Source organism: Euprymna scolopes, chromosome 32 (assembly GCF_053919585.1).
Source record: "Euprymna scolopes isolate OS-2025 chromosome 32, ASM5391958v1, whole genome shotgun sequence".
Classification (NCBI taxonomy): Eukaryota; Metazoa; Mollusca; class Cephalopoda; order Sepiida; family Sepiolidae; genus Euprymna; species Euprymna scolopes.
The window spans coordinates 91,292,363-91,318,157 of NC_136513.1; the positions used below are offsets into that span (position 1 = coordinate 91,292,363).

At 35.0% G+C, this 25,795-nt stretch overlaps 1 protein-coding gene across 1 annotated transcript in view; it reads left to right on the plus strand.

Moving 5' to 3' along the window:
* LOC145256488 (DNA helicase MCM8-like) overlaps positions 1 to 25,795 on the plus strand; it is a 129,888-nt gene that overhangs the window by 34,293 nt on the left and 69,800 nt on the right. Inside the window, exons 9-13 of the mRNA XM_080115434.1 lie at positions 2,035 to 2,076; positions 4,157 to 4,242; positions 7,477 to 7,559; positions 12,280 to 12,348; positions 17,395 to 17,581. Of these exons, the coding sequence (XP_079971560.1) occupies positions 2,035 to 2,076; positions 4,157 to 4,242; positions 7,477 to 7,559; positions 12,280 to 12,348; positions 17,395 to 17,581 (467 nt within the window). The remainder of the gene's footprint in view (positions 1 to 2,034; positions 2,077 to 4,156; positions 4,243 to 7,476; positions 7,560 to 12,279; positions 12,349 to 17,394; positions 17,582 to 25,795) is intronic.

The following is a 25,795-nucleotide window of genomic DNA, read 5'->3' on the forward strand; positions in this document are numbered from 1 at the left end:
CCACCACAATCTCTGTTATGTTGAATATGTTGTTATCTGCAGATGTCACAAGGTTACTACGTAAATGAAAGATCCACACTATATCCTTCTTATATCATTTCTCTCCATGCAATGCATGTCCTCAAACCTCACTAGCCAGGTTTCACTTTCATACATCATGACTAGGGCTATGACAACAGAATATTCTTTTCATTGTTTTTACTCTCAAGTATATATCTGACACAGATGCAGTTAATCAACCAAAAACCACATCACTCTATATAAAAGCATATAAGGTATCAACGGATACACACTCGAGAGTCAGAACAATGAAAAGAATATGCTGTTGTCCTAGCCCTAATCATCACACACTGCATACATGCCTTAAACACTTTCCTTGGTCAACCCGCGCACAAACTCTCTAATCTATTAATAACAACATGTACTACTATTAAGAGAAGTCAATATTCCTGCTGACAGTCCTAGCAGTCAAACCAAACAGTTTTAAATTTAATAAAATAAGTACCCCATTTTATGGTGAGTCATGCTCAAACCAACCTATTTGCGAAAAGTAATGTCCAAGATTATTTGCAGATAAGCCCCTTCAAATGAATACTGTCTAGCTGTTAATATCCAGATCTATAAATAGTAGGTACTGCCTGCTCTTAAGTGAAGTCAATATTCCAGCAGACATCCCTGATGGTCAAACCGAACAGTCTTGGCAGTAATCCTCTCATTTGTATATGTTTTTTGTTATTTTTTTACTCAATTTTTTCTTGTGTTTTCGTTTCTGACCTCTAACAAGGTCACAACATAACCTATGAACTCTTGTCCATTTTGTTTTAATGTGGCCATGAAGTTTTGTGTTCTGTAATGTCCGGATTTAATCTTCCTCTGAGGTCATCAGATCTAAGCCGGTTTTCAAAACTCACAGTATACATCTATTGTATCACTCTCATATCATTTCTCTTCATGCAATGCATATCCTCAACTTCCATGCTTGACACACTGTTTTCCTTGGTCAACAGCTGATTATTATGTAATTATGCACTGGGTTGCATGTTTGGGTGGTGCATATGAATGGCAGATCTTGTAGATGATGGCTACTCAGCCAAAGAAAGGGAGGGCATGGAGAATCAAACATATCTCTGGTTGGAGTCTGGTCACCGAAGAGATATTTTCTTTGTTTTAAATAAAATAAGTGTCTCATTAAATGATGAATCATGCTGTGACCAACATATTTGAGAAAGATAATGTCCAAGATTATTTGCAGATAAGCATCTTTGAATGTTGTCTATCTATTATCTACAGTGGATCTTGAGTAGTTAACTTCTGGATAGTTGAATGGTGACCACTAACAAAGGCTAGAATCTTTCAGGAGTAAAAATTTGGAGAAGCCGTGGTGCAGTCATTAAAGTAGTTGGAAAAATCAATTGTAAAAGTGATATTCTCCTGAAGATTGAAGGTTCAATTCCCAGTGTGGGTGACCAAAAAAATACAATTAAGAATTACTTAGAACCTCTATCCAGTCATGGCTGACGGAATGAGCGTATGACATCCCTGTGAAGTAAATAAAGGGTGCCATTCGAAATTTCGTCCAAATTCCCAAGTTCAACAAAAACATTCCTTAGTTTGACATGATACACCTGTAGAAGATCGGAGGTTACATTAACTGAAACGTTGAGAAAATAACACTCAAGATGAGAACAGTAGTTCGGATAATAATAATAATATTAATAATATGAATTTTCTGCATTCTTGGTTTTAACTTTGATGACACAGCATTGGAGAAAAGATACTTTGGATTGAAGCAGAATACTCTTAACCTTTGATACAATGACTTCATTTAGCCTCTTTATACGAGTTGCATCATATTTTTTATGAGTACACGATGGTCTTCTCAGGAAAATCAGATCGTATGGTATCACTGGACGAATACTTAACATAAATAAATCCTTCTTAAGAAAGAAAAAGAATTCTTTTTCTCGGTTCAAACAAGAAAGTATTACATAAATTTTGTTGTTCAAAATTATTTTGTATTTTTTTTTCTTCCAGACGATTCTATTTCCGGATGGCAAGTACGTATTACCGACCAAAGTAAGTAAATTTTCTTTTTTTTTTATTATTTTAGTCTTGATTGTTGTTATTTTTTTTTATTATTTTAGTCTTGATTGTTGTTATTTTTTTTTATTATTTTAGTCTTGCTTGTTGTTATTTGTGTTTGTGTACCTATTTATTTGCCTCCCTACAAGGGTAAAGTTGAACATAAAATTAGATTTTGATGTGGGGAAAATTCAACTCTCCAAAAACCTAAAAAGAGGGGAAGTGTAGAGTGGATTGGTTGGTTGTTTTTGTTTTAAGGCATATCAACCCTTTTTGGGTTATTTAATACTGAATCCAAAGATTTTGAAGAAAAATTTTTTTTAATAGAATATATTTGTTGTTTTCACGTCGGTTTCTATTTAACCCATAGTTGGGACCATAACAGGTACTACCACTCCGGGTCAGAGTGGACCTGGGAGCAATGGTCATTAAAGGGTGGCTCCACACTCCCCAAAGCCCACAAGCTGGGGCCTCACCACTGGATATAGTTTAAGGTCATATCCAGGACTCCCATTGAGGGCCTTTTACCCTCTGCAGGGGGGCAGTCGGTGTATTCTAATGCCCCACCGACAGGGCCGTGTAGAGTGGAACGTGTCGTAACATTATAAGTCAGTAATAATTAAAAAAAATAAATAAATAGTTCTCAGCATTCGTGCTATTTTCTACAGTTCGACCTAGTCAGTTTGGTTCCAAGAGCTTGATTCCCCTGCCTTCTGGACAGATTTTTTTATAACATCTTTTTTTTTTGGGGGGGGGGGCTCATTGATATGCAAAATCAATGTATATCAAACTACATTCCCCCCCCCGTGATCTTTAAAGATCATCTCACATAACCCTCGTGCCCTCGTGCCTAGATCAGCATTCACATCAACTTCAAACACCACTAGATACTACTAGCTTCTCAAACACTGCTAGATTTCTCGATTTAATTTTTTATAATGTCTTTTGGGGGGGGGGAGTGAAGCCCCATTGATATGCGAATCAACGCCTATCAAACTGCTACGATTAGCAAAAGTATGTTACAGAAGTACACATCATGTCTCTGGAACCATAACTGCCACAAATCACCATTCAATAGCATGCTAAATGCAAGTACATTTACGGTCTCTGGATAAGTCCATTATTCCAGCAATAGATATATCAGCTTACACACTAACAGAAACAAAAAATAAAAAAATTGCCTTAGCTTAAAATAATTTCTTCTCTACTGACAAAAATAAAGAACAGATGAAGTGTAGTATGAAAACAGATACTTCATTTTGATCTTTAGTTGCGATTTGATATTTAATTCACGATTTTGTTTTCCGCTTAGTTTTATAAACAGATTTTCTTTCTGACTTCAACTACTATGTTTTTGAGATGAGGACCTATGGCGTAGTGGATAAAGTACTTAATAAAATTCAGTTGTAAATGTTACACTCTTATGAAGGTTAGAGGTTCAATACTCAGTGCAGATAATATTAAAATACAATTGCGAATTACTTTGGAGTTCTACTCAGTCATGGCTAATGGAATGAGAGCATGTATGAATACAAAGATTTTATAGTTGGCATTGGTTTCCCCGATATGTTTTTAGTCAGAATTCTGTCTAAAAAAAGATTGGATACTTATGGAAAGGACGACATGAAGGTTGCCAACATCCCTAAGTAAAAGTGATTTTTGTGGAATGAACTAGACACCCAGGTCGTCAGTCCGTGTCATTAACCACTGCACCACCATTACTTCCCTCAGACTTTTATATAGGTAGAAAATTGCATCAAGAGTCAAGAACATTCTGGAGCAATAAAATGAATGTTAATGTTGGTACAATTATTTGATAAACACCTGGCCAGAGATGGATTAGTTTGGAAGTTAGTTTCTAGAATCGCTAAACCAAATATAATGATTAAAAATCTCTCAGGTGGTAGCAGCAATTCAAATAATCCAATAACATTCAGTATTTCAGAATGCATAGCTGACATGATGACATTCAACATAGTTTTGGTTACAGATAAACACACACCAAATCTTTATTATAATGAGATGAATTTCTTTTCTCTTTGTAACAAAAAATTTTTCCTTTTCTATTTTTTAGTGTACAGTTTCTGAATGTCGTAGCAAAGTGTTCATTCCACAACGAAATTCTTCCCTAACAGAAGCCATTGATTGGCAAAAACTAAGGTAATTTTATTTTATATATATATTTATATAACTTGGAGAGTTAGAAGAGAGTAAATTCAATTCTATAAGAGGAGACTTATCGGGATAATATAAAGCTCAACAAATTTCAATGGAACCAGGTGTCACATCCCCATTATGTTACCTAGCATCTTCTCTACTCTTCTGATGAGAAGCATTAGGCTTCGAAATACCTTGGTATAAAGTATTCCCTTTATCCCTCAACTAAATGTATGTACACTCTTATTAAATAAATAAATCATTCTATATTCACTAATATATATAGTTTTTGCGACTTCATTTTCCACTCTTATTGTCTCATATATATATATATATATATATATATATATATATATATATATATATATATATATATATATTGGTGTTGGGATGATTCATTGGAATTCTAAAAATCGGAACTTTTGGGAGTATTGAAATCTAAAAATTTTCTGCCTAATTTCCAATGCCAAAGCCGATTCTATTGAATTGTTTACTTTTTGAGTTGATTTTGTTTAAAACTTAATTTTCCATCGCTAGTACTAACAAAAAAAATAATAAGTTTTTAATGATTTTTTAACTACCAAGAAAATTAAGTGTATTTTTACGTCATCAAAAATATATGCATATATTACATAGGTTTTTACGGAAATTTGAAAAATAAAAATAAAGAAAAAACAACTCTACAACTAATGATTTTAAAAGAATCGGAATTGATAATTGTATCAGAAGTGGGAAAAATTTTAGAATCGGCCCATCACCAGTTTGTATATATATATATATATATATATTTTACACAGGAATCACCACTTATCAAGGCCCAGAGGCCACTCGAGGATAAGGGTTAATGGGTATACATTAGTCAATGTGATTAAAGCGTAGTAAACATAAGCAGTGGGAATTTTGTAAATTGGATTACTTAGGGGGACAGTTCATCAAGAACTTGTTTACATTGGACTTGAAGACAATCAGATTGTAGTCAGCTGGAAAGCAGGCAAACGGAAAAGACTTCTGCAGGCATGCAGTTCTAAGAAAGAAGCTTTGTTCATGGAATCTACATTTAGGTTTAGGCACAGATAAAGAGTGTGGGAAACTATTGATAGTGGTTTGGGCTAGGGGAGACCATAGATTAAAGCTCAGATGAGCACTAGCCATGAAAATAACGATAAATAATCAGGTTAATGGCATTTTCACCAGGACAGTGCACCAGTCCACAACTCCAATCTTGTCGCAGTTTATTTGACCAAGACAGTTCCTCACCCTCCCTATAGTTCAAAACTTGCTCTCTGTGACTTTTGGTCAATGAAAACCTTAGAGACTGTCGTCATGAAACAATTGAGGAGATGAAAGAGGCTGTGACGAGGGTCATTGGCATACTCACACAAGGGGACTTCCATGAGACCTTCCAGAAGTTGTTAGAATGGTACAACAAGTGCGTTGCAGCCGGAGAAGATTACTTTGAGGGGGACTAGAGTTGTATGTATGTACTATCAATAAAAGTGCACATACAAAAAAGTCTGGAAATTTATTGAAAGCACCTTGTATGCTTAAGATAAAAAATGCTGCCTATATATATATATATATATATATATATATATATATATATATATATATATATATATATATGTATTGTTCATAACTTTATGTGCATATGTATATATTAAAAAGTGTGAATATGTATGCTAATGCTTTCTATATCATAGACTTCCTTAACTAGCATAGAGAAAAGTTGGTAGAGACCGCAGACGTCAATTTTTTTAAAACTTTGACCCAAATTATGATCCCTTAGCATTTATTGTTTTGGGCTCAAATCAAATTCCATGTTCAAGTAACTTATATCTAAAATTTCAAGTGTTTAGACCCAAAATTGGCGGAGGAGTTTGGTAGACTTTTCAAAGATCAAATCGTTGAACTTTGACGCCTTGACAGCAAAAATTCTGGTCGAATCCCGATTAAAAAGATTTTCCACAAATCTCCATACCCCGTATGTCAAACCTTGAGTCTGTAGACTGAAAATTGACAGAGTTATTTGGTACAGAAATGTACACAGACAGACAGACAGACACACACACAGACATTTTCACTTATATATATATGTGTGTGTGTGTGTGTTTGATCTGTGAAGGATACAAGAATTTCTGAAAGAAATCTTCAGTAGGAGAACTCGATGTAATAAAAGTTTAAAAGAAAAAATGAACACATTTTATCATTTCTTATAATTTTTTCATTTCCACAAGATTGACAAGATTTCTCGGATTAGGTCCAGGCCAATAGTGTTTGTAACTGAAGAATGAGAGTGTCCACACCATCTTGGTGTTGTTTATTGGTGGGTTGATGGAAGAAAAGGGGAGTGGGATAATAGTGACTGAGATGTTCATTCACTCCGATTGCAGCAGTGGAGTTGGTTACCACCTTGAACATGGGTGAGATGCAACCTTCCCACTCTATTTTATCTTATGTATTGAGAATTTTGACCTAGTTATTTCGAATTATAGCTATTTATATGAATAAATGCAAAAGTTTTATCATTTAAAAATTTGGTTTCAAGTATATAAAAAATTTAAATTTATAGGAGCAGAACAATGTAAAGATGTAACAGATAAACTCAAGCTGAAGAAACTTAAGGTAATTTTACGACCAGGTAATGCTGGGGGCCTGCTAGTAAGTTACTTTTTCTCTGTGTCTGCATGTGTGTGGAATGGTTTTTACCAAACTACTCTATCAATATTTGGTCTACAGACTTGAAACTTGATATATAGGGATTTGGACCTTTGGAACAAATTTGGTTTGTTTTTTAGCTGGTAAAAATAGCTGCTAAGGGGTTAAAATTGAAAAATAAGAACTTGAAAGTGCCCCTTGACGCATGTGCAAATATATATTTATATGTTTAAGTTAGTTAATTTGTAAAATTTTGATATGCATGTGGACTTTAGCTCAGATGGTAGGGAATAATGCTGTTGGCACCCAAGTCTTTTCTTTATTTTTTTTTTAACCTTTGAAATCACTACTATATATTGGGTACAATATAATAATCAATAGAGAATTGGCTTTGTGATAATAAAATACGAAATTGTGAATCTATGCTTGCCTCCTCAGCAGCCGCCAATGTGAGAGACAACGACATGGCCAGAAGAGATGACAGAAGAGAAGGGAACCACAGCACACATTAGGGTGTGCGATTTTTGTTAAGCCAGAGGTTAATTATTTATTAACTCTAGTTTTTTTTAAATTTTTTTCCAGACTGCAAGAGATAATGGGTGACGATCAAAAAGAATCGGGGCGAATCCCTCGTACCATTGATTGCGAACTCACCAATGATTTAGGTAAGAGAATCATGTTACCATTTTTTAAAACTTTTATTCAATCCATATTGCCACTTGGACATTACTATGTGAGATAATGCTTAAATGTGCGCTATGTAGGGAGTTGAGCAGCGAGATATCTGTTCGCATTACATTTAAATTTCTATGCCTTAAAGAACACAGGAAAGAGGGAATGAACTCCAAAGTCTAGCAGTTTGAATGAAGAAAGTGTTAGAATAAAAAAGCTGTCTGGTATTTAAGGGCCTCTACAGTGAAGGGGTGGGATTTTGCTGCTTGTCAGATTATTTATGTTGAGAGAGTACAAGTGCTATGAGTTAATCAGAGCACATTTCATTAAATTACTTGGGATGCAACATTGGTGTGATGGAGCAAAAGTTAATACTTGGGCAACAGCGTAGGACTTATTCACTTTGAGATGCTTTATTGAACCCTGTATAACACGATGAAGACCGTAGTGTTCACCAGTATATAAGTGTAGTCCTAGATGGTTTCAATTCGCACACCCATGGAGGTCCAATAGTGTATGCTCTGACACTTCTAAGATGACAGGGTTAGATTTCCTGTACCTTTTGTCTCAACAGCGACTTGCAGGGAAAGAACAAAAATAAGGAGAAATATCAAATAAAAAAAATTCTCAAAAGGCCCAAATTACTCAACTCAAATCTCCAAGGAAGATGCGCACTGCGGATCGGATGTACGGTGTTAGGTTGGCTACTCTCGCCTCTTGCTTGCTACTCACAGAAAGAGATTACTTCAATTTGGTATCATTCATCTGCAAGTTAATCACAAGTTTTGTAAGTGACGAATGACTGACTCCAGACACAAGTTTGGGTTTTCGTTTGTATGGATTAATTATTGAAATAAATTCTGATTATAAGAAAAATATTATTTTTGTACAATTATGAACAGGAGGAAATAAAAATAGATGCAATATCTTTTCTTTCACCAGAAATCTGCTTAAATAGTAACTCAAACGTGACTTTTTTCGACAATTGATTTTCTATTCTCCCTTTTATCGGATGGTCAGTAAACGGGGATGTGGCACAAGTGGTGACAGACCCAACTTTTAACTCCAACCGGGGTTTTCTACTCTCGACTCGACATGAAAATTACTTCTGTGCCTCCTTTTAAAGATAGGTAGTGGGTGAGGTTTGGTGAGTATGGGTTTCTCATCCAACCAATCCCTCTTCATTACGTCATACTCTGATTCACCCAGATTGGCTAATTGGCCAAATCACCTGTGTATATTAATTAGATGATTCCTCAACAAATTCTCTATTATCCATTTTACCACACAGCCAAAATTAAGGTCTTGACCTTTAAGGTCAAATCGAAGGCAAAACATCACTCGACAACATGTAATGATTCTCTTCACAAAATAATATTATTATTAGTGTTCCCAAAATTATTTTTTTCTTCATGTATTTTGCATCAGCAATCCAACCATTATTAACCAGCAGGGCCACCCGCTGGTAGCCCGGGATCGCTCACATAAACAAAAGCTCTAATTCAGCTCTCATTCGCCCCCCTCCCCCTTCTGGAGCAATTTTTGATCACTATAGGTGGTTAGGTCACATACTGCCTAAGAGTGATAAACTAGTGGTAGATGCACCAGTACAGATGTGGCAATAATACTTTCTGTATGGGCAAATGTGAGTAGTTTTCTAGCACAGTAGAGTTTACAGAGTTTAAAAATATGTAACAGGTTTATGATGGTAACCTTCTGTCTAATGAGACTATTGCATTTTGCATCTAATCTGATGCATTGCAGTGTCTGCTATGGTTATAAAATCGAAGCTGGAGTTGCCTTTCCAGATATAGGTCTGGGTAGGTGATAAGGAGATCTAGGTTTGCCGAGTTACATGAGCCCCCCCCCCTCTCAGTGTTGCAGACAAAGTCCGACAGAAAAGCAAGCCAATATGGTCGGAGGCAGTGCAGCAGCAGGAGTTGCCGGAAAGGTGTTGTAGTACTTCATCAATTTAATTGCCATTGCTCCCAGGTCCACTCTGATCCGGAGTGGTAGTACCTGTTAGGGTCCCAACTATGGGTTAAATAGAAACCGACTTGAAAACAACAAATATATTCTATTAAAAAAATTTTTTCTTCAAAATCTTTGGATTCGGCATTAAATAACCTGAAAAGGGTTGATATGCCGTAAAACAAAAACAACCAAACCAAACCCTTAGCCTTTGTCTTTCCCAAGGCATCCACAACGCAGTGAAGTTACTTGCACATAGTTGGTGAAAATTTGAAAATATTTCCAATTTTGACGAAAATAATAAAGATCACCATTGGAGTTATGGCTGTATCAAAATGAAAGCGAAATCCTTAAATGCTTCTCCTTAAAAAGACTCTGGTGAAAGACATGCAAATTCTGTAATGGTGAAAATTTGAAAATATTTACAATTTTGATTAGGTTACATCGGTGGAAATTTTGTTAATACAATAACGAGAGTCGTAGTCAGTCTAAATCCTTATCTTGATAATATCAAAACACATTTCTGTAATTTTCATCTTCGGAGCCGACATATGCATTTAGACAACAGGAATGTGAGAACTTTTTTGTTTTTTTAATGGAATTTTTTTTTTAATGGAATTTTTTTGTTTTTTTAATGGAATTTTTTTTGTTTTTTTAATGGAATTTCATTTTTTTTTTTCACCATTTCTTAAAAATCAGCAGATTTCAATTTTTGTCTTTAAATTAAAAAAAAAAAATGGATTTCTGTCTGTTATGGATCAAGCTGATCTACCCATTTCAGTAATAAATGGACTCACCTACAGACAATAAATACAGTTTCATCGAAATGTCGTGTTAGCACTTTGTGGCAGTTATGGTCCCAGAATCATGACGTGTACTTTTACACAGGATTCGAGACTTACATTGCTTCAACATATAATTTTTTGATGTGTGTCAATAATAATAATTTATTAATACTTTTGTATGTTTTCTATATTACAGTTGTGCTAAAGAGATAATTATTTACACTTGTTTGGGATAATAACGAAAATCAAAAAATTGAATTTCAACTAAAAACAATGGTATCTACTGATTTGTCATGTCGAAATTAGTAACATATCCAAAAATTATGTAAAAATGATAAAGTAGAAAAATTAATTATGAAAATTGCAAGCTTTACTTAAATAAACAGAAACGTTTGTAACTGCATGAAGTCAGGGGAGATAACTGAAGCTCGTCTTACTGCAAACAACCCATTTGAAAATATCTTCAATTTAATTAAAGAACTTTACCCAGTTATTTTATTTTATTTTTTATTCAATTTTCACCCCAAACAAGGCACAGTGCCACTTTGAAGCAGGGGTCTACTATCAGGGACATAATTTGCAGGGACATTATGAAAAGAGATGAGTAGCAAGATGTTTGTTCACATTACACTTGAACTTCTGCATATCAGTACAGTTGGGAAAGCAGAATCCTGGAAGGGAGTTTCAAAGACTTGCAGTTCTGGGGAAGAAACTATTGGAGTAAAAGGCTTTTTTACACCTCGGGATCTCTATCGTAAAGGGGTGGGACTAAGTTGCTTGTCGGGTTTGTTGGGAGTAGTCATGTCGAGAAAGTATAAGTGCTTGCAGTTCGTCAGAGCAGCCACCATTAAAGTATTTGTAGAACAGGCAAAAGGATGCAACATCTCGTCGATGGGACAGAGGCTGAAGCCTAGATGACAGTTGAGGACCTATCAGGTTGGTGACTCTCTTTTGAACCCTGTCCAGAAGTGAGAGATAAGCAGCAGATGCACCAGCCCAAATGTGACAACAGTACTCCATACATGAGCGAATGGTGGCCTTATAGAGGTACAGGATACTTTCAGGCGTAAGTAATTTTCTAGCACGGTAGAGAGAGTCCACCTTCTTTGCAGCAGCCTTGGCAATGTTCTCAATGTATCTATTCCAGTTCATGTTCCCTGTAAACGTTAGGCCGAGGAGTTTAAAAGAAGTACTTTCACGCAATGTGTTCTTGGCCATTGCTATTGGTGGTAGAGAAGGTTTCTTGTAATTATTGAAGGAAACAAGCTTAGTCTTGGCAGCATTGAATAGAGAGTGGTGTCATCGGCAAATATACCCATCTCTGAAACAATTTTATCAGGGAGATCATTTATGAATATCAGGAATAATAAAGGTCCAAGAATAGACTCCTGAAGTACTCCTGCATTTATATCATATTATAAATAAAAAATAAATCAGACAATTCAAACAGTCATTTTTATTAAAAAAAAAATCAAAAAATTATTTTGATAAAACAAAATATTTGTTTTCTTGATAAAAAGAAAAAATTCAACAGTTATTTTGATAAAATACAAAATTCAACAATTACCTCAAAAAAGATGTTCACTTTGTTATTTCATGTTTTGTTTTTATTTTAATGAATTCTCCCTTGCTTGATTCAGATTCTGAACTAAGAGTTACTTCCCTTGTCTAAGTTACATTTCAAAAATAATAATGGCAGATTAGTGGATCGTAAAATCGTGAAAGTACATGTTTTATGTAATAATGTAGTAATATGTTAGTAATTTTGACAGTTAAATAGATAAAATTGCTTTTAGTTGAAACTGACATGACAGTTAAGTAACGTTGTTTTTTCAGTTGAAATTCAATTTTTCGAGTTTCGGTTTTCGTTCTTAATCTGAACAAGCACCTAATTATTATATGGATATTTAAGCCTTTTCTATGAATGAATCTTGTTTTTTTCGTTTTTCATCTATAGTTGATAGCTGTGTTCCAGGAGACATTGTGTCAATATCTGGAATTGTGAAGGTCAATAATTCGGATGAAGGTAAGTTCGTAACATAAGCAAATTCTTATCACATGGTGAGGTAGGACAAACAATAAAAATGAGGATGTGATGTTATCAGCGTCCTTTTCTCCCCAACCCCTCTCGCTAGTGTTAGGAAGAAAAAAAAAGGGGAAAAAAAATTTTTAAAAGAGGAAATAAGTTTATCAGTAAAACAAATGTATAGGAAATTGTTCACCAAAGTACACAAAGTCGAAAAGTAAAGTATAACTAAATAGGAAATAGGTTTATCAGTAAAAAAGGCATAGGAAGTTGTTCATTAAAGTACGCAAAGGAGAGCTGAGCTGAGATTGTAATCAAGGTGAAACATTAAGACTGGATATATTTTTAGAATTAGTTTTTTAGGCGTGACTGGGTTTTACAACAGTTGGGAGCGGTTTGCTATGATAGTCAAAGTCAACAACAGTTGTGATGTTGGACATAATGAAAGCTTGATCATGACTTAGACCAGGTCAGGCAGGCCTTAGCATGATGGTGCCACACACGCATACAGAATACGACTTATATTTACAGAAAGTGTCGGAGTCTGTTTTCCTTTTGAGTTGTTTTATTTTTTTTAGATACTTGTGAACCTGTGCGCACTCCATTCGATAGTCGCCAATGTGAAACGCGATAATGTGGCCATAAGTAAAGATGGAGAAGAAGAAATCCACGGCGCACATCAAAAGGACCTGAGATATATTTAGATTTAGTGTGTGTGCAGTTTTTAAGTATGGCTGAAAATTTTGCGATAGTCTTGTGTCCAGTTTGAGTTAGTTGGCAGCTTGGAGGTCCTCTGAGAGAGATTAGAGTCGGGCAAGTGAAGATCAGACCAAGAAGGAAATCAGTAGTGATGTATCCCTCTTCCTCCCCCCCCCCAATGGATTCCAGCTAGTGATGTCACTGAATTGAGCCATTTTGAATCCCGGTTGGTATCTTGATGTTTTCAGCGGTCACTCTGACGAAGGTGTTTAAAGGTTCTGTCCAACGAATTACCTCTATATTGTAAAAAGAGGGAAAAGGAAAATCATCTAGCGCAGGTCACCAAAGTCTGTATGGGGAACAAAGATCATTTCAAGTCAAAAGAAGAAAGAATAACACTTTGATGACTGGTCGGGTTATTTAAAAAATAGCGCGGATCAGTAAGTGCATTAGCACCTTTTTTTTTTTTTTATTATTTATTTTAACATCTTATCCAAGCTGGGGATGGCGAATCCTGCTGGATGTTAGACATTCACCCACCATCACATACATCCCAACCGAGAGATCTTTTTAAGGTTTTAACTGTCCCTTTAAGAGCAATTGCTTATATCTTCCTTGCACTTGGTTCACCGGGTATATTTTATAGGTAGTTTTTTTTTTTTTAATTCTTTTTCATGAATCTGTTTGTTCCTATAATTAGTGAAATGGAGATCTTCCTAAGATTCCAATTTCTTTACATATCATACATAAGACCTGTCTTATTATTCATGTCTGAACGGCACTCTGTGGCAGAGTTTGGGGGATTTTCAAGTTTAGTCATCAACCTTAAATCTGAGGATGAGTTTCTTTGTTTGGAACTCTCGATGCATCAGCCTATCTGGAGAATTTGCTGGGAAGTGACTCTGCCCCTCATTTCTTGGTTATCGGCAGTTTTTTTTAATTAATGTGTGGGTGTGCTCCTTTCAGCTTTTTTTTATAAGTAATGCAATATTTGACATACTTAGTATTTAGTTTGTTCATTCAATAATCACTTATTGATTATCATTGTCTTGATATCAGTCAAGGAAATCTTTGTCTGGACATGGTTCTGTGACAAGGCTATCTTTCATCAGAAAGATGTTTCATAGGGCCTTTAAAAATGTCAACCAATTTTTATTTCACAAATCCTTGGGGGAGTTTTATGGCCCAGAAAATGACTCAAAATGACTTTGAAAAGACCCAGATTAGTTCTTATCAACCCCTTTACTTTGTGGTGTCTGTGAGCAATTAACACAGTTCCAACTGTCTCCTTCTCTCCTTTTCTTTTTCTGTTTTTTTTTCCCCCCTTCTTTTCTTTTCCTGCCCTTTTCTTCACCTCTTTTCCACCATCTGAATCGTTTGTCTCCATATCACCCCTTTTTCTAACCTTGTTACTATTGTCACAGTGACTGACATGACCAGACAGTTATCAACCGACAACATTTGGGGTTTCTATTTCTAGGTTCCACAACATTATCATACATCAAATACTTGTGTTGCTTATCATGGCACGATCACGATCACCACGAAGGGTTACAAGGATAACTGTTTGAGTGCTTGTGCATTATGAATAGATAAAAAATGCATTTCAAGTAAAAACACTCCCCATGAATCCAGTTTACGACCCGATCTCCAAAAGTTATTTAGATGAAGAGGATCATAAACTGGATAAGTATCTCAGATGGGAAGATGGGTCTTAAACTGGATAAATATCATTCATAGGGTGATTAAGTCATAAACTGGATTTCAGATGGGGGTGGTCAAGTTGTAAATGATGTATCAGTGAGGTCAGGTCGTAAACTGGATAAGTATCTCTTAGGGAATATTGGTTTATGAGATTCATGAGATTGGGTCATACATTGGATTATCAGATTCATGGGGAGATCTGGAGTTTAAAGTGGATGGGAAAGGTTGTAAACTGGATAAGTATCTCAGATTCATCAAAAGATCAGGCCATAAACGATAAGTATCAAATTCATGGGGCGATCATATACTGGATAAGTATCTCAGGGAGGGGAGGTTGTGTTGTAAACTGGATACTTATAAATCTAGTTTATGACCCAATCTCCTTGCTCTGAATCTGAGATCAATCATCCAGTTGATGACCTTATTTCACTAAGAATATGAAATATTTATCCAGTTTATGTCTCAATTTCTAGCATGTCAGCATCTTCTAGTTGGTTAAGTAAGGAACAGGATGCTGAAGCAATTATCCAATCAGCTGTCAACAATATTTAATGAAAGTATTAAATTCAGTAAATTTTGATAAAAAATGTTTTAACTGAGTAGCAATGATAGATTGAGTTCCCAGAAGAAGAAAGGAGCGGACTTAAAAACCCTTGGCCACTCAGGGTCAGGATTTGTGCTGGTAATCTGATACAGTGGAGTGTTGAGAATGAAGTTAAATTCTATTGGTATATGGGCGGAGTCATTCTCCAGGGGTGGAAGTGACTCCATCCCTGGCAGATTCTCAATTTAGATTTGTGCATTGAAAGAGCCAGAAAGAGAAGTCCGAGCAAAACTCTCTTTTGATCTCCACTGTATGCCATGGCGCAGAAAGACTGATCCACTGACTAACGGTTGCTGACTGAACTTGTAAATCGTCCAGACTTTACAAAGGGGTGCTATTCAGACATGAACATTAAGAGCCATAGTTGAGACTTGCGAAGAATTAGAATGTATAACTTTTTTCTATTAATAATTATTGTTACGTTGTCCAAAACACCAGTTGTTGACGTGTTATTCTTTCTTCTTTTGGCTTAAATGACCTTTGCTCCCCAGTGATACAGTTCTTGGCGACCAATGCCGGATAATTTACCCTTTCATTCTTTGATAATATGGGGAAGTGGTAATTTGCCAGACTGAACCCTTCAACACCCAGGGCTAGCACCAGAAGATCAACTGGTACCCAGAATACTCAAATTCGGTGAAATCACTCGCTGGAGGAATGAGTCGAATACATCTTGAAGAGAGAGTGAACAGGATTGGTCAAGCGGTCATTGATGAATTCTTTAGATTGTGGCTTTGTATTTATGACTTCCAATCAGTAGTGGAATGGGGACAAAAATGGATGGTCACGTTCAATGCCGCCAAGACAAAACTGGTTTCATTCAATAATTACAAGAAACCTTCTCTACCACCTATAGCAATGGCCAACGACTCTTTATCTGAGAGTACGTCTCTCAAGCTCCTTGGCCTAACGTTCACAGGAAACATGAGTTGGAACAATTACATCGAGAGCATTGCCAGGGCCGCTGCGAGGAAGGTGGGCTCTCTCTACCATGCTAGAAAACTTCTAACACCTGAAAGTATCCTGTACCTCTATAAGGCCACTATTCGCCCATGTATGGAGTATTGCTGTCATATTTGGGCTGGTGCATCGGCTACTAGTCTCTCGCTCCTTGACAGGGTTCAAAAGAGAGTCGCAAATCTGATAGGCCCTAAACTGGCATCTAAGCTTCAGCCTCTGTCCCATCGTCTAAACGTTGCATCCCTCTGCCTGTTCTACAAGTATTATAATGGTGAATGCTCTGAAGAACTGCAAGCACTTGTGCCCCCACGACGTGAACACCCCCGACAGACCCGACAAGCTGCAAAATCCCACCCCCACACTGTAGAGATCCCTAGATGTAAAAGATCTTTCTACTCCAGTAGTTTCTTCCCCAGAACTGCTAGACTTTGGAATTCCATTCCAGGTCACTGCTTCCCCAACTGTACTGACATGCATAAGTTCAAGTGCAACGTGAACCAACATCTCGCTGCCCAAATCCCTACATAGTACCCCAGTAGATGTTTCCCCTGATAGTAGCCCCCTACACCAAAGTGGCAATGTGCCTTGTTTGGGGTGAAAATGTAATAAAAAAAATAAAATAAAAAATAACTAGCAGGATTACCCAACGCTGCTCAGGGGTCATATGAAATTAAACAGAAGTTTATTATGTACACCATCTTTATATATAAATTTTCTCTCAATCTTAAGTAATCCAATTTACGGATTACTACGATATTGCCCCACTGACTATCATACGCTCATTAATCATTATCCTCGAGTGGCCTCTGGGCCTTGTAAGTGCTGACTCCTTTGTAAAAAAAAAAAAATGTAATTTAGATACTGGAGCTATTCCCTTTAAATGTAATACTGTCATCTCATATCTATTGCTCCTGGACAATGCAAAATATGACATTCTTGATTCCGGGTAATTCTGTTACCTCCACTAGCTTTTACAATAATATGAAGAGAAATAATGTTGATAATGAAATAGTCCAAAGAGATTATATTTTGCTACCAACTGAATTGTTTTTGACTTTTTTTGTGGTTCTTTTTTGCAGGTTATTCCAAGAATAAAGACAAGTGCATGTTCCTTTTATTCATTCATGCCAATTCCATCTCGAATCCAAAAGGCAACAAAAATAGTACTGAATCTGGATCCGGTCTTGCCATGGATTTCACTATAAAAGAGCTTTATGCTATTGAAGAAATCCAGAGTGAAAAAAATATCTTCAGACTTCTTGTTGGGTAATGACTGTTTTTTTTGTTATTGTGTAATGATTTTTTGTTGTAATGATTTTTTTTTGTTGGGCAATGAGTTTTTTTTTTGTTGTGTAATGAGTTTTTTGCTAGGTAATGAAATTTTGTTATTGGGTAATGATTTTTTGTTAAGTAAGGATTTATTTGTGTTATAGGGATAAAAGGGAGAATAATTCTAAATAAAGAAAATAAGAGTTATCGCCTCTAATAGATCTTTAAAAAGACTAGAGAGTTTGAGAGAGGAGGACAATGTGGCAGCTTTGCTGATATATGAATATCGTTCTGTAAACGATGTAATGTTTCTACCACAAATAAATTGTGTTTAAAGATATGAGCTTATCTGCTTGTTATTAGAATATCCAATAATTCTGACTTCCTGTTTCTCAAAACACAACAAAACTTGGCGACAAGATGAGATTGGATTTAATATCAGATCTCAGAAACAAAAAAAGCGCACATGGTCTAAAAACACTTCAGAGAAATCTTTTCTATATGAACGAAGAAAAAATCATTTGTACAATTGTGAAAAGAAAGATATTTTTCCACAATAATTTTTTGTGAACAAAAAAAACCCCCAACAAAAACACTTAGTTCTGATCTATTGCTGACACACTACAATATATCATTACTGTTGTGACGGATGCTTCAGACTATGGAGTCGGAGCAGTGATATCACATATTTTTCCTGATGAAAGTGTAAAAGCCATTACACATGCATCAAAGTCGTTGACGCCTACTGAACGAAAGCATAGCCAAATTGAGAAAGAAGCCCTAGCAATTATCCATTGCTAAAGAAATTTCACAAATGGCTATATGGTCATTATTTTACTTTGATCACAGACTACAAACTTTAATAAATATTTTTGGTTCCAAGAAAGGCATTCAAATTTATACAGCAAAACGCTTACAAAGATGGTCAACTATGCTTTTGGATTATGACTTTTTTATAAAGCACCAACCAGGCAGATGCATTATCCAGACTCATTTCTTTTCATCAAAAGGTAATGAAAGACGCAATCGTCGCTGCTATATCTGTGGAACCTGAAGTTGTGTCTGCGCTTGTTTCCACAATAAGATCGTTATCTGTCACTCCAGAGATGATCCAGGAAGCTACAGCCACGGATCCATTATTACAGAAAGTTCGACATTTTCATATAACAAGTTGGCTAAAAGCATCCACTGACCAGCAACTTTAGTCATTTTTTGAGAACGTGTTGTTGCCGCATTCAAACTCCAGAACAGAGTCCTCATGCAATTCCACTATGCACATCAGGGAATTGACAAGATGAAATCCTTGGCATGTGGCTATATATATTGGCCAAACATGGACAAGCAGTCAGAGGAACTTGTAAAAAGTTGTGCCAAATGTCAACTGGTTGTGAAGTCTCTTCAGAAAACAACATTGCATGCATTACCTAACCCAGAAACCCCTTGGTCACGACTACACATGGACTTAGTAGGATCGATTAATGCACATTACTTAATATTTGTTGATGTTTAGAGTAAGTGGCCAGAAGTCTCCCGGATGAACCATACTACCTCAAATGAAACTGTAAAGAAATTGCAAGAAATTTTCAGCAGATTGAGCTTCCTTAAATCTTAGTTTCTGATAATGATACTGCATTTACCTCAGCAGAATATTCTGACTTCTGTAAACAAAATAGTATTCAGCATCTCCGATCTCCACCTTTTCATCCACAATCAAATGGCCAAACCAAACGTTTTGTTGACACATTTGAGAGCACTCTGGAAGTTAAAAGAGGAAGGAACTAGTCAAGATATCATAGAAATATTTCTAAGTAGCTACCCCAAATCCAAATTGCCCAATATTACATATGTGTGCCAATCATAGCTCGTATGGTCTAGGGATTTATCAGCACCCACATGTAATAAAATTAAAACAAAAGAAAAAGATTTAACGAAAAAGAAATTTATTTAAAAATAAATTAACAAGGAAAAATAAAGAAAAGATATACCATGTTTGAAGGGCGACAACTCGCTAATAAATTGTCTCCCTTAGATCATAAAGATCGTAATTCTTAATGTATTGTGTTTTGAAATGGTTTGCTTTATATGTATATGTGCTTCGGTCAACAAACTCAAAGAATAAATAAAAACTTTACCAGAATCCAGACAGCAGTTCTTCAGAGAGGTTTTTGTTTTTACGGCCTTAATGTGGAAGCCGGAATTCGGATGTTGGTTGCCTCTGTTCGCATCCCAAAATATGTCCCGAACTGACTTTACCCCCCAATAGCGTTTCTTTTATATGAGTTTTAAAAGGAACTTCCTAGAACCTTCTAGAGACTCAAAAAAGAACAAAAAGGCGTTCTACGCCTTTTTATATTTATAGACGCCGATTATTATTTATTTTTATGAATAACGACATTCTAGAAACGTCTTTATGTTTTAATTAATATATCAATAAACATATTTATATATTATAAGAAATATTTATATATTTCTTAATCCAATCATAGGAGAAAATATGTTCTCCTATGACACCAAATAGAAAGAGCTACCCCAAATCCAAATTGCCCAAATGGAAAGTCTCCTGCTGAAGCACTGATGAACAGAAAAATATGTTTGCCAGTGGATGCTATTCGTTAATCATCAAATAATCTTCCCAAGAAAAACAGGACGATGGAAAACCAGTTCAATCGTCATCATGGAGCAAGGTCACATAAATTCCTACCAGGACAACTTTATTGGCAAAAGACTGCTACAATAGTAAAGAAAAATGGACACAAGGACACATAGTACATTGTTCTGGTAATTTATGATGTGGATGTACAATTATCTATTTGGGTCAGACATGCAAATCAACTTTATCACTCATATCTTCCAAAGAGGCAATCAAATAACTCAGTCATTCCATTAAATATTTACTGGACGCATTTGTAATTGCCTCAAAATGTTCAAATAACATGCAGTAAACAAAGCAAGTCTGAGAAGAAAGGTCCAACCTGAAGGACGCAACGGAGATGCAAACCAACTTCAACTCAACAAATAGACCCACATGAAACATCCTACAAGAATTATATTTTAAAGGGGAGGTGTTATAGTGATAAAAGGGGAAATAACTCTAAATAAAGAAAGTAAAAATTATCTCCCCTTACAAATCTTTGAAAAGACTAGAGAGTTTGAGAGAGGAGGACAATATGGTGGCTTTATAATGTTTCTGCTACAAATAAATTGTGTTTAAAAATACAATTAGCTTGTTTGTTTGTTATGAGAATATCCAATGATTCTGACATCCCATATTTCTGAACGCAATAATTTGTTGGATAAGGATTTATTTGCTTGTTGAGTAATGATTTTTTTGGGGAGTAATGATTGTTTTTGTTTTTTTGTTGGTTAATGATATATTTTTTTGTTTTTGATTAATGACTCTTTTCTTATTAGGTAATGATTTTTTTGTCGTTATGTAATGCTTTATTCTTTGTTGGGTAATGATTTTTTTGTTAATCAAATATAATAATTACTGCCTCAATTTAATTTCAAAGTTTATGAACTGTGCTGAAATAATAATGTTATTAATTAGAAATCCAGTCTTAACATAAGGAGAGGGGAGGCTTTCTTAACTGTTTTGTACGTTCAACTAAGAATTTAATAAACAAAAGATATGGTAAAAATTGAATATGAAAATCTTATCTAATAAATAGATCTGTAAACTGCATAAACAAAAGATACCATAAAAATTATATTTACCTTGAAAATCTCATTTGAAAATAGCACTATTCATAAATTGTAGAAGTATCCAGAATTGATTGTTTATGATTGATTTTGTTGTTGTTTTCTTTTTTATACTTCTATTTTGGTATGTATGTAATGCCTAATAAGCATACTAGTTTTATATATATATATATATATATATATATATATATATACGAGTAAACAGTTAATAAAACATGTTAAAAAACACTTTGAAAAAGAGTTAAAAACATATTTAATCTGAAAAGGAAACACTAAATAAGTGGATAGTCCTTAATCCGCTGAGTTTCAAAGAAATACTTTCCTTCTCATCAGAGGGTAGGAATTAGCAAAATGTGAGATCGGATTTTGCATGCAAAAGTATTTGATGAAACAACAAGTAAGTCAAAGATCTTACTTGATAACAAAAAAGTGAAGCAAAGGGAATATGGTGAAGAAAAAGGTGATTACACGTGAATGGATAGTCTGGTGGAAGATAAATAATCCAGTGACGGTAAAATCCAAATATATAACTTCAAGAAAGTTAATTGAATTTCCATTTGCACAAGTAAAATCCAAGGAAATTATAATAATCGTATTATAAGCTCTATCTCCTATTTGGTTTGATCGAGCTTTTACATCTGGTTGAGATTACTTTATAAATATTAATTCTTTAATATTTATAATATACTTTAATTTTACCATCTTGGATCATTTTGGTGAATTTAATTGTAATTTTTATTTTATATATATATATATATATATATATATATTGCAATTAGGAAAGGAAGACTTTTATGATTCATGATTAAAAGTAAATTTGTATATATACAAATATATATATATATATATATCTTCTCTCCAAAAAGGTGGGAATGAAGGGGAAGCAGGAGAGGAAAGAAAAAAAAAAAATGGGGAGCCAGCTGACCGGTTTCGACCCTCGCTTCTCAAAGCTGTATCGAGGGAATTAATTTTAAAATAAAGAATGAAAGCGATTAAAATAGCGTTTTATTAAATTTACAGGGAATAAAAAAAAAAAAAAAAAAAAAAGTGGGAAAACGATTAAAATAAAACGACGTTATGGACGAATACCCTAGAGATTAATCACGTTCAACCCCAGGAGGCATTCCCTTTGCTTGCAAAGAGAAGGTTTCCTGAGTCGAACGTGAATGGTCTCCAAGATCTTAAGATGGTATAATGAATGAGCACGACTAATAATGGTAAAAGAGTCCGTGCTAAAGTTTGCTGCACAAGACGGGTTTTTAAGCAAATGATCAGTAATTGAAGACCCGTATGTGTTAGTAACGACATCAGTTGCCCGGTAGGTTCCATTCCTAATTTTACTGGGTACATGTTGTTGAATTCTTCCATCTAATGTTAATGTCGTTCGACCCAAGTAGTTGGCACCGCAACCACATTTAAAATTGTAAATAACATTACTTTTATGGTGGGGGGGTAAAACGTCTTATTTTAATCGTTTTCCCACTTTTTTTTTTTTTTTTTTTTTTTATTCCCTGTAAATTTAATAAAACGCTATTTTAATCGCTTTCATTCTTTATTTTAAAATTAATTCCCTCGATACAGCTTTGAGAAGCGAGGGTCGAAACCGGTCAGCTGGCTCCCCATTTTTTTTTTTTCTTTCCTCTCCTGCTTCCCCTTCATTCCCACCTTTTTGGAGAGAAGATATATATATATATATATATTTGTATATATACAAATTTACTTTTAATCATGAATCATAAAAGTCTTCCTTTCCTAATTGCAATATTTAAATTTTGTATCTCTAAAAACATCATGAAATATATATATATATATATATAATAAAAATTAAGAGAACCTAATGTGGATTTTATAAATTATTTTTATACATAATTGCTTGAATGAAAGTTTAAAATGAAAAAGTTAAGTATCATGAGGCAATTGTAGTTATATAATTCAAACCAAAAATTTACAAATCCTACAATATTGAATTAGAAACGTATCAGAATTTTTCAGATGCGATTTAATAGTTTAGATTCTTGTTCTCACAGTATTTTCGGCTGATGTGACCTCCAAACTTCTTCAAGTGTATCTTGTTAAACTCTGGAATCTTTTTGTCAGACTCTGTGGTGAATTTCCAACAGATCCTTTTATTTAATCCACAGGGAGTAACATACTCTTGCCATGACCAGGTAAAAGTCTTATTTATTTTGCAGCTGTATTCCTACACTAAGGATTGAACCTTCAACCTCCAAAATAGTGTCACAGTGGATGTAAAATTACGGAAGATTATCTCTCTTCTAATAATATGACGATACCATTCGACGTTTCTTTATTATTTTGGATTAAAATTCTACTTGTTTATTTTACGTAATTTTTGGTGGACACTATTGGTCTCCCGATTTATCAGAGAGGGACCTATGTTTTCAGTGTGCGTCCGTGCGTCCAGATGATTGCGAGAGAACCATCCATTAGTTTTTCCTAAAGTTTTGCCACAAATTGTATTTCATTAAATAGATATGCGCAGTAAAAAAAATTTTTTTGTGAAAATTCCGTTGCGTCCCCAGGTCAGAAATGCCTCAAGATGGCCAAAAATGACATGTTTTGCCCCATAACTTTTGATCCATCCATTAGATTTCTCTGAAACTTGGCCAAAATATGGAGCCCATTGTTCTTAATATAAATCCAGTATGGGTGACCCTGGCAAAATTCTGGTTTGCGTCCCCAGAGATTTATAGTGCTAAAAACGCCCCTTTTTGTGGTTCTTTTTTCATATTTCTCAATAAAAACTTGATATGTCTGACTATATGGTGGTTTTTCATGGTAGTCAACTCAAATATACACTTTAAGGACTGAAACTGCACTGTTTTCCATTTACACTGGGATTCAGTGTATCCAGGGGCTCAAAAGAGGTAAAAAATGCCCCAAAATTACACTTTTTGTCCTATAGCGTTTGATTCATCGATTAGATTTTACTGAAACTTGGCCAAAATGTGGAGGCCATTGTTCTTCATATTAATTCAGTATGGGTGATCCTGGCAAAATTCTCGTTTGCATACCTCTGGTTTTTTACCTTGATGAGCATATCTAAAGCATTTCCTTTTTTTCAACTGCCACATTTCATATTTCAATTGAAGTAAGCTCGAAAGATCTTTTAAAGATGTGTGATGCATCGCTATCAATTTGTAGTCAAAAACGTGGCGCAGAATAAAACAAAACCTCTTTTAACAACACATCAAAAGGTTTAGTTTGCCAGCAGAAAGTTGGACAGTGTCCAAGTGAGGAAAAGGAAAAGTTGAAAGTTCTTCAGGCGAAGATTGTCAATACTGGAGTGTGCAGTGGACAGGAGAGAGAGAAAAGAGAAGTCTTTCTTCGATGCTTGTTGGGTTCTTTCTGCTGACCAACCGTGATTCCCAAAGGGGCTAATGAAGTTCTTTAGGGGATGAATAGAATTAATGCGACTTGCAAGCTGATTGGTCAGTGTGTGGCCAAATCACATAGCATGGACATTGATTCACGATAGGAAATAAATCTTTATTTTATTTGTGAGTGCAACAACTGTATGTTCTTTGGCTCCCCCTCACAAACATATACTGTCTGTCTGTCTCTCTTCTGCTACTGTCTTAATGGTATCATGACTTGTAACAATATTACTTCAAGGATAGGAGAGATAAGAGAGGTCTGTCTTCAATGCTTGCCCGGTTCTCTTTATTGACCGATCGTAACTCTGAAAGGGGATAAAGAAGTTCCTTAAAGAACATATGGAATCAATATGTCCTTAAAACTGATTGGTCAGTGTGTGTCCAAATCATTCAGCGGGGGTAGGGTGGGGGCATTGATTCACAAGAGAAAAAAAGATCTTTATTTGTGACTGCTACAGAAGCGATGTCTTTCTTTAATGCTTCCTGTGTTCTCTCTGCTGACCAACTGTGATTCCCAAGGGAGCTAAAGAAGTTCCTTAACAGATAGCTGGAACTAACACGTCCTGTAAACTGAATGATCAGTGTGTGGCCGAATCACTTAGCAGGGACATTGATTCATAAGAGAAAATAAGTATTTTATTTGTGATTGCTATAACATCGACCAAAATATTGTGCGAATAAAATTCAGGATGAGAACAGTCGTCGAAACAATTTAAATAATAGAAATTTTTAATTAAAAAAGTTTGACATTTAAGCAATACTGCTAGATAAAAATGTGAATGTGTTTTGAATTAAAAAAGTTTGACATTTAAGCAATACTGCTAGATAAAAATGTGAATGTGTTTTGAATTAAAAAAGTTTGACATTTAAGCAATACTGCTAGATAAAAATGTGAATGTGTTTTGAATTAAAAAAGTTTGACATTTAAGCAATACTGCTAGATAAAAATGTGAATGCGTTTTGAATTAAAAAAGTTTGACATTTAAGCAATACTGCTAGATAAAAATGTGAATGTGTTTTGAATTAAAAAAGTTTGACATTTAAGCAATACTGCTAGATAAAAATGTGAATGTGTTTTGAATTAAAAAAGTTTTACATTTAAGCAATACTG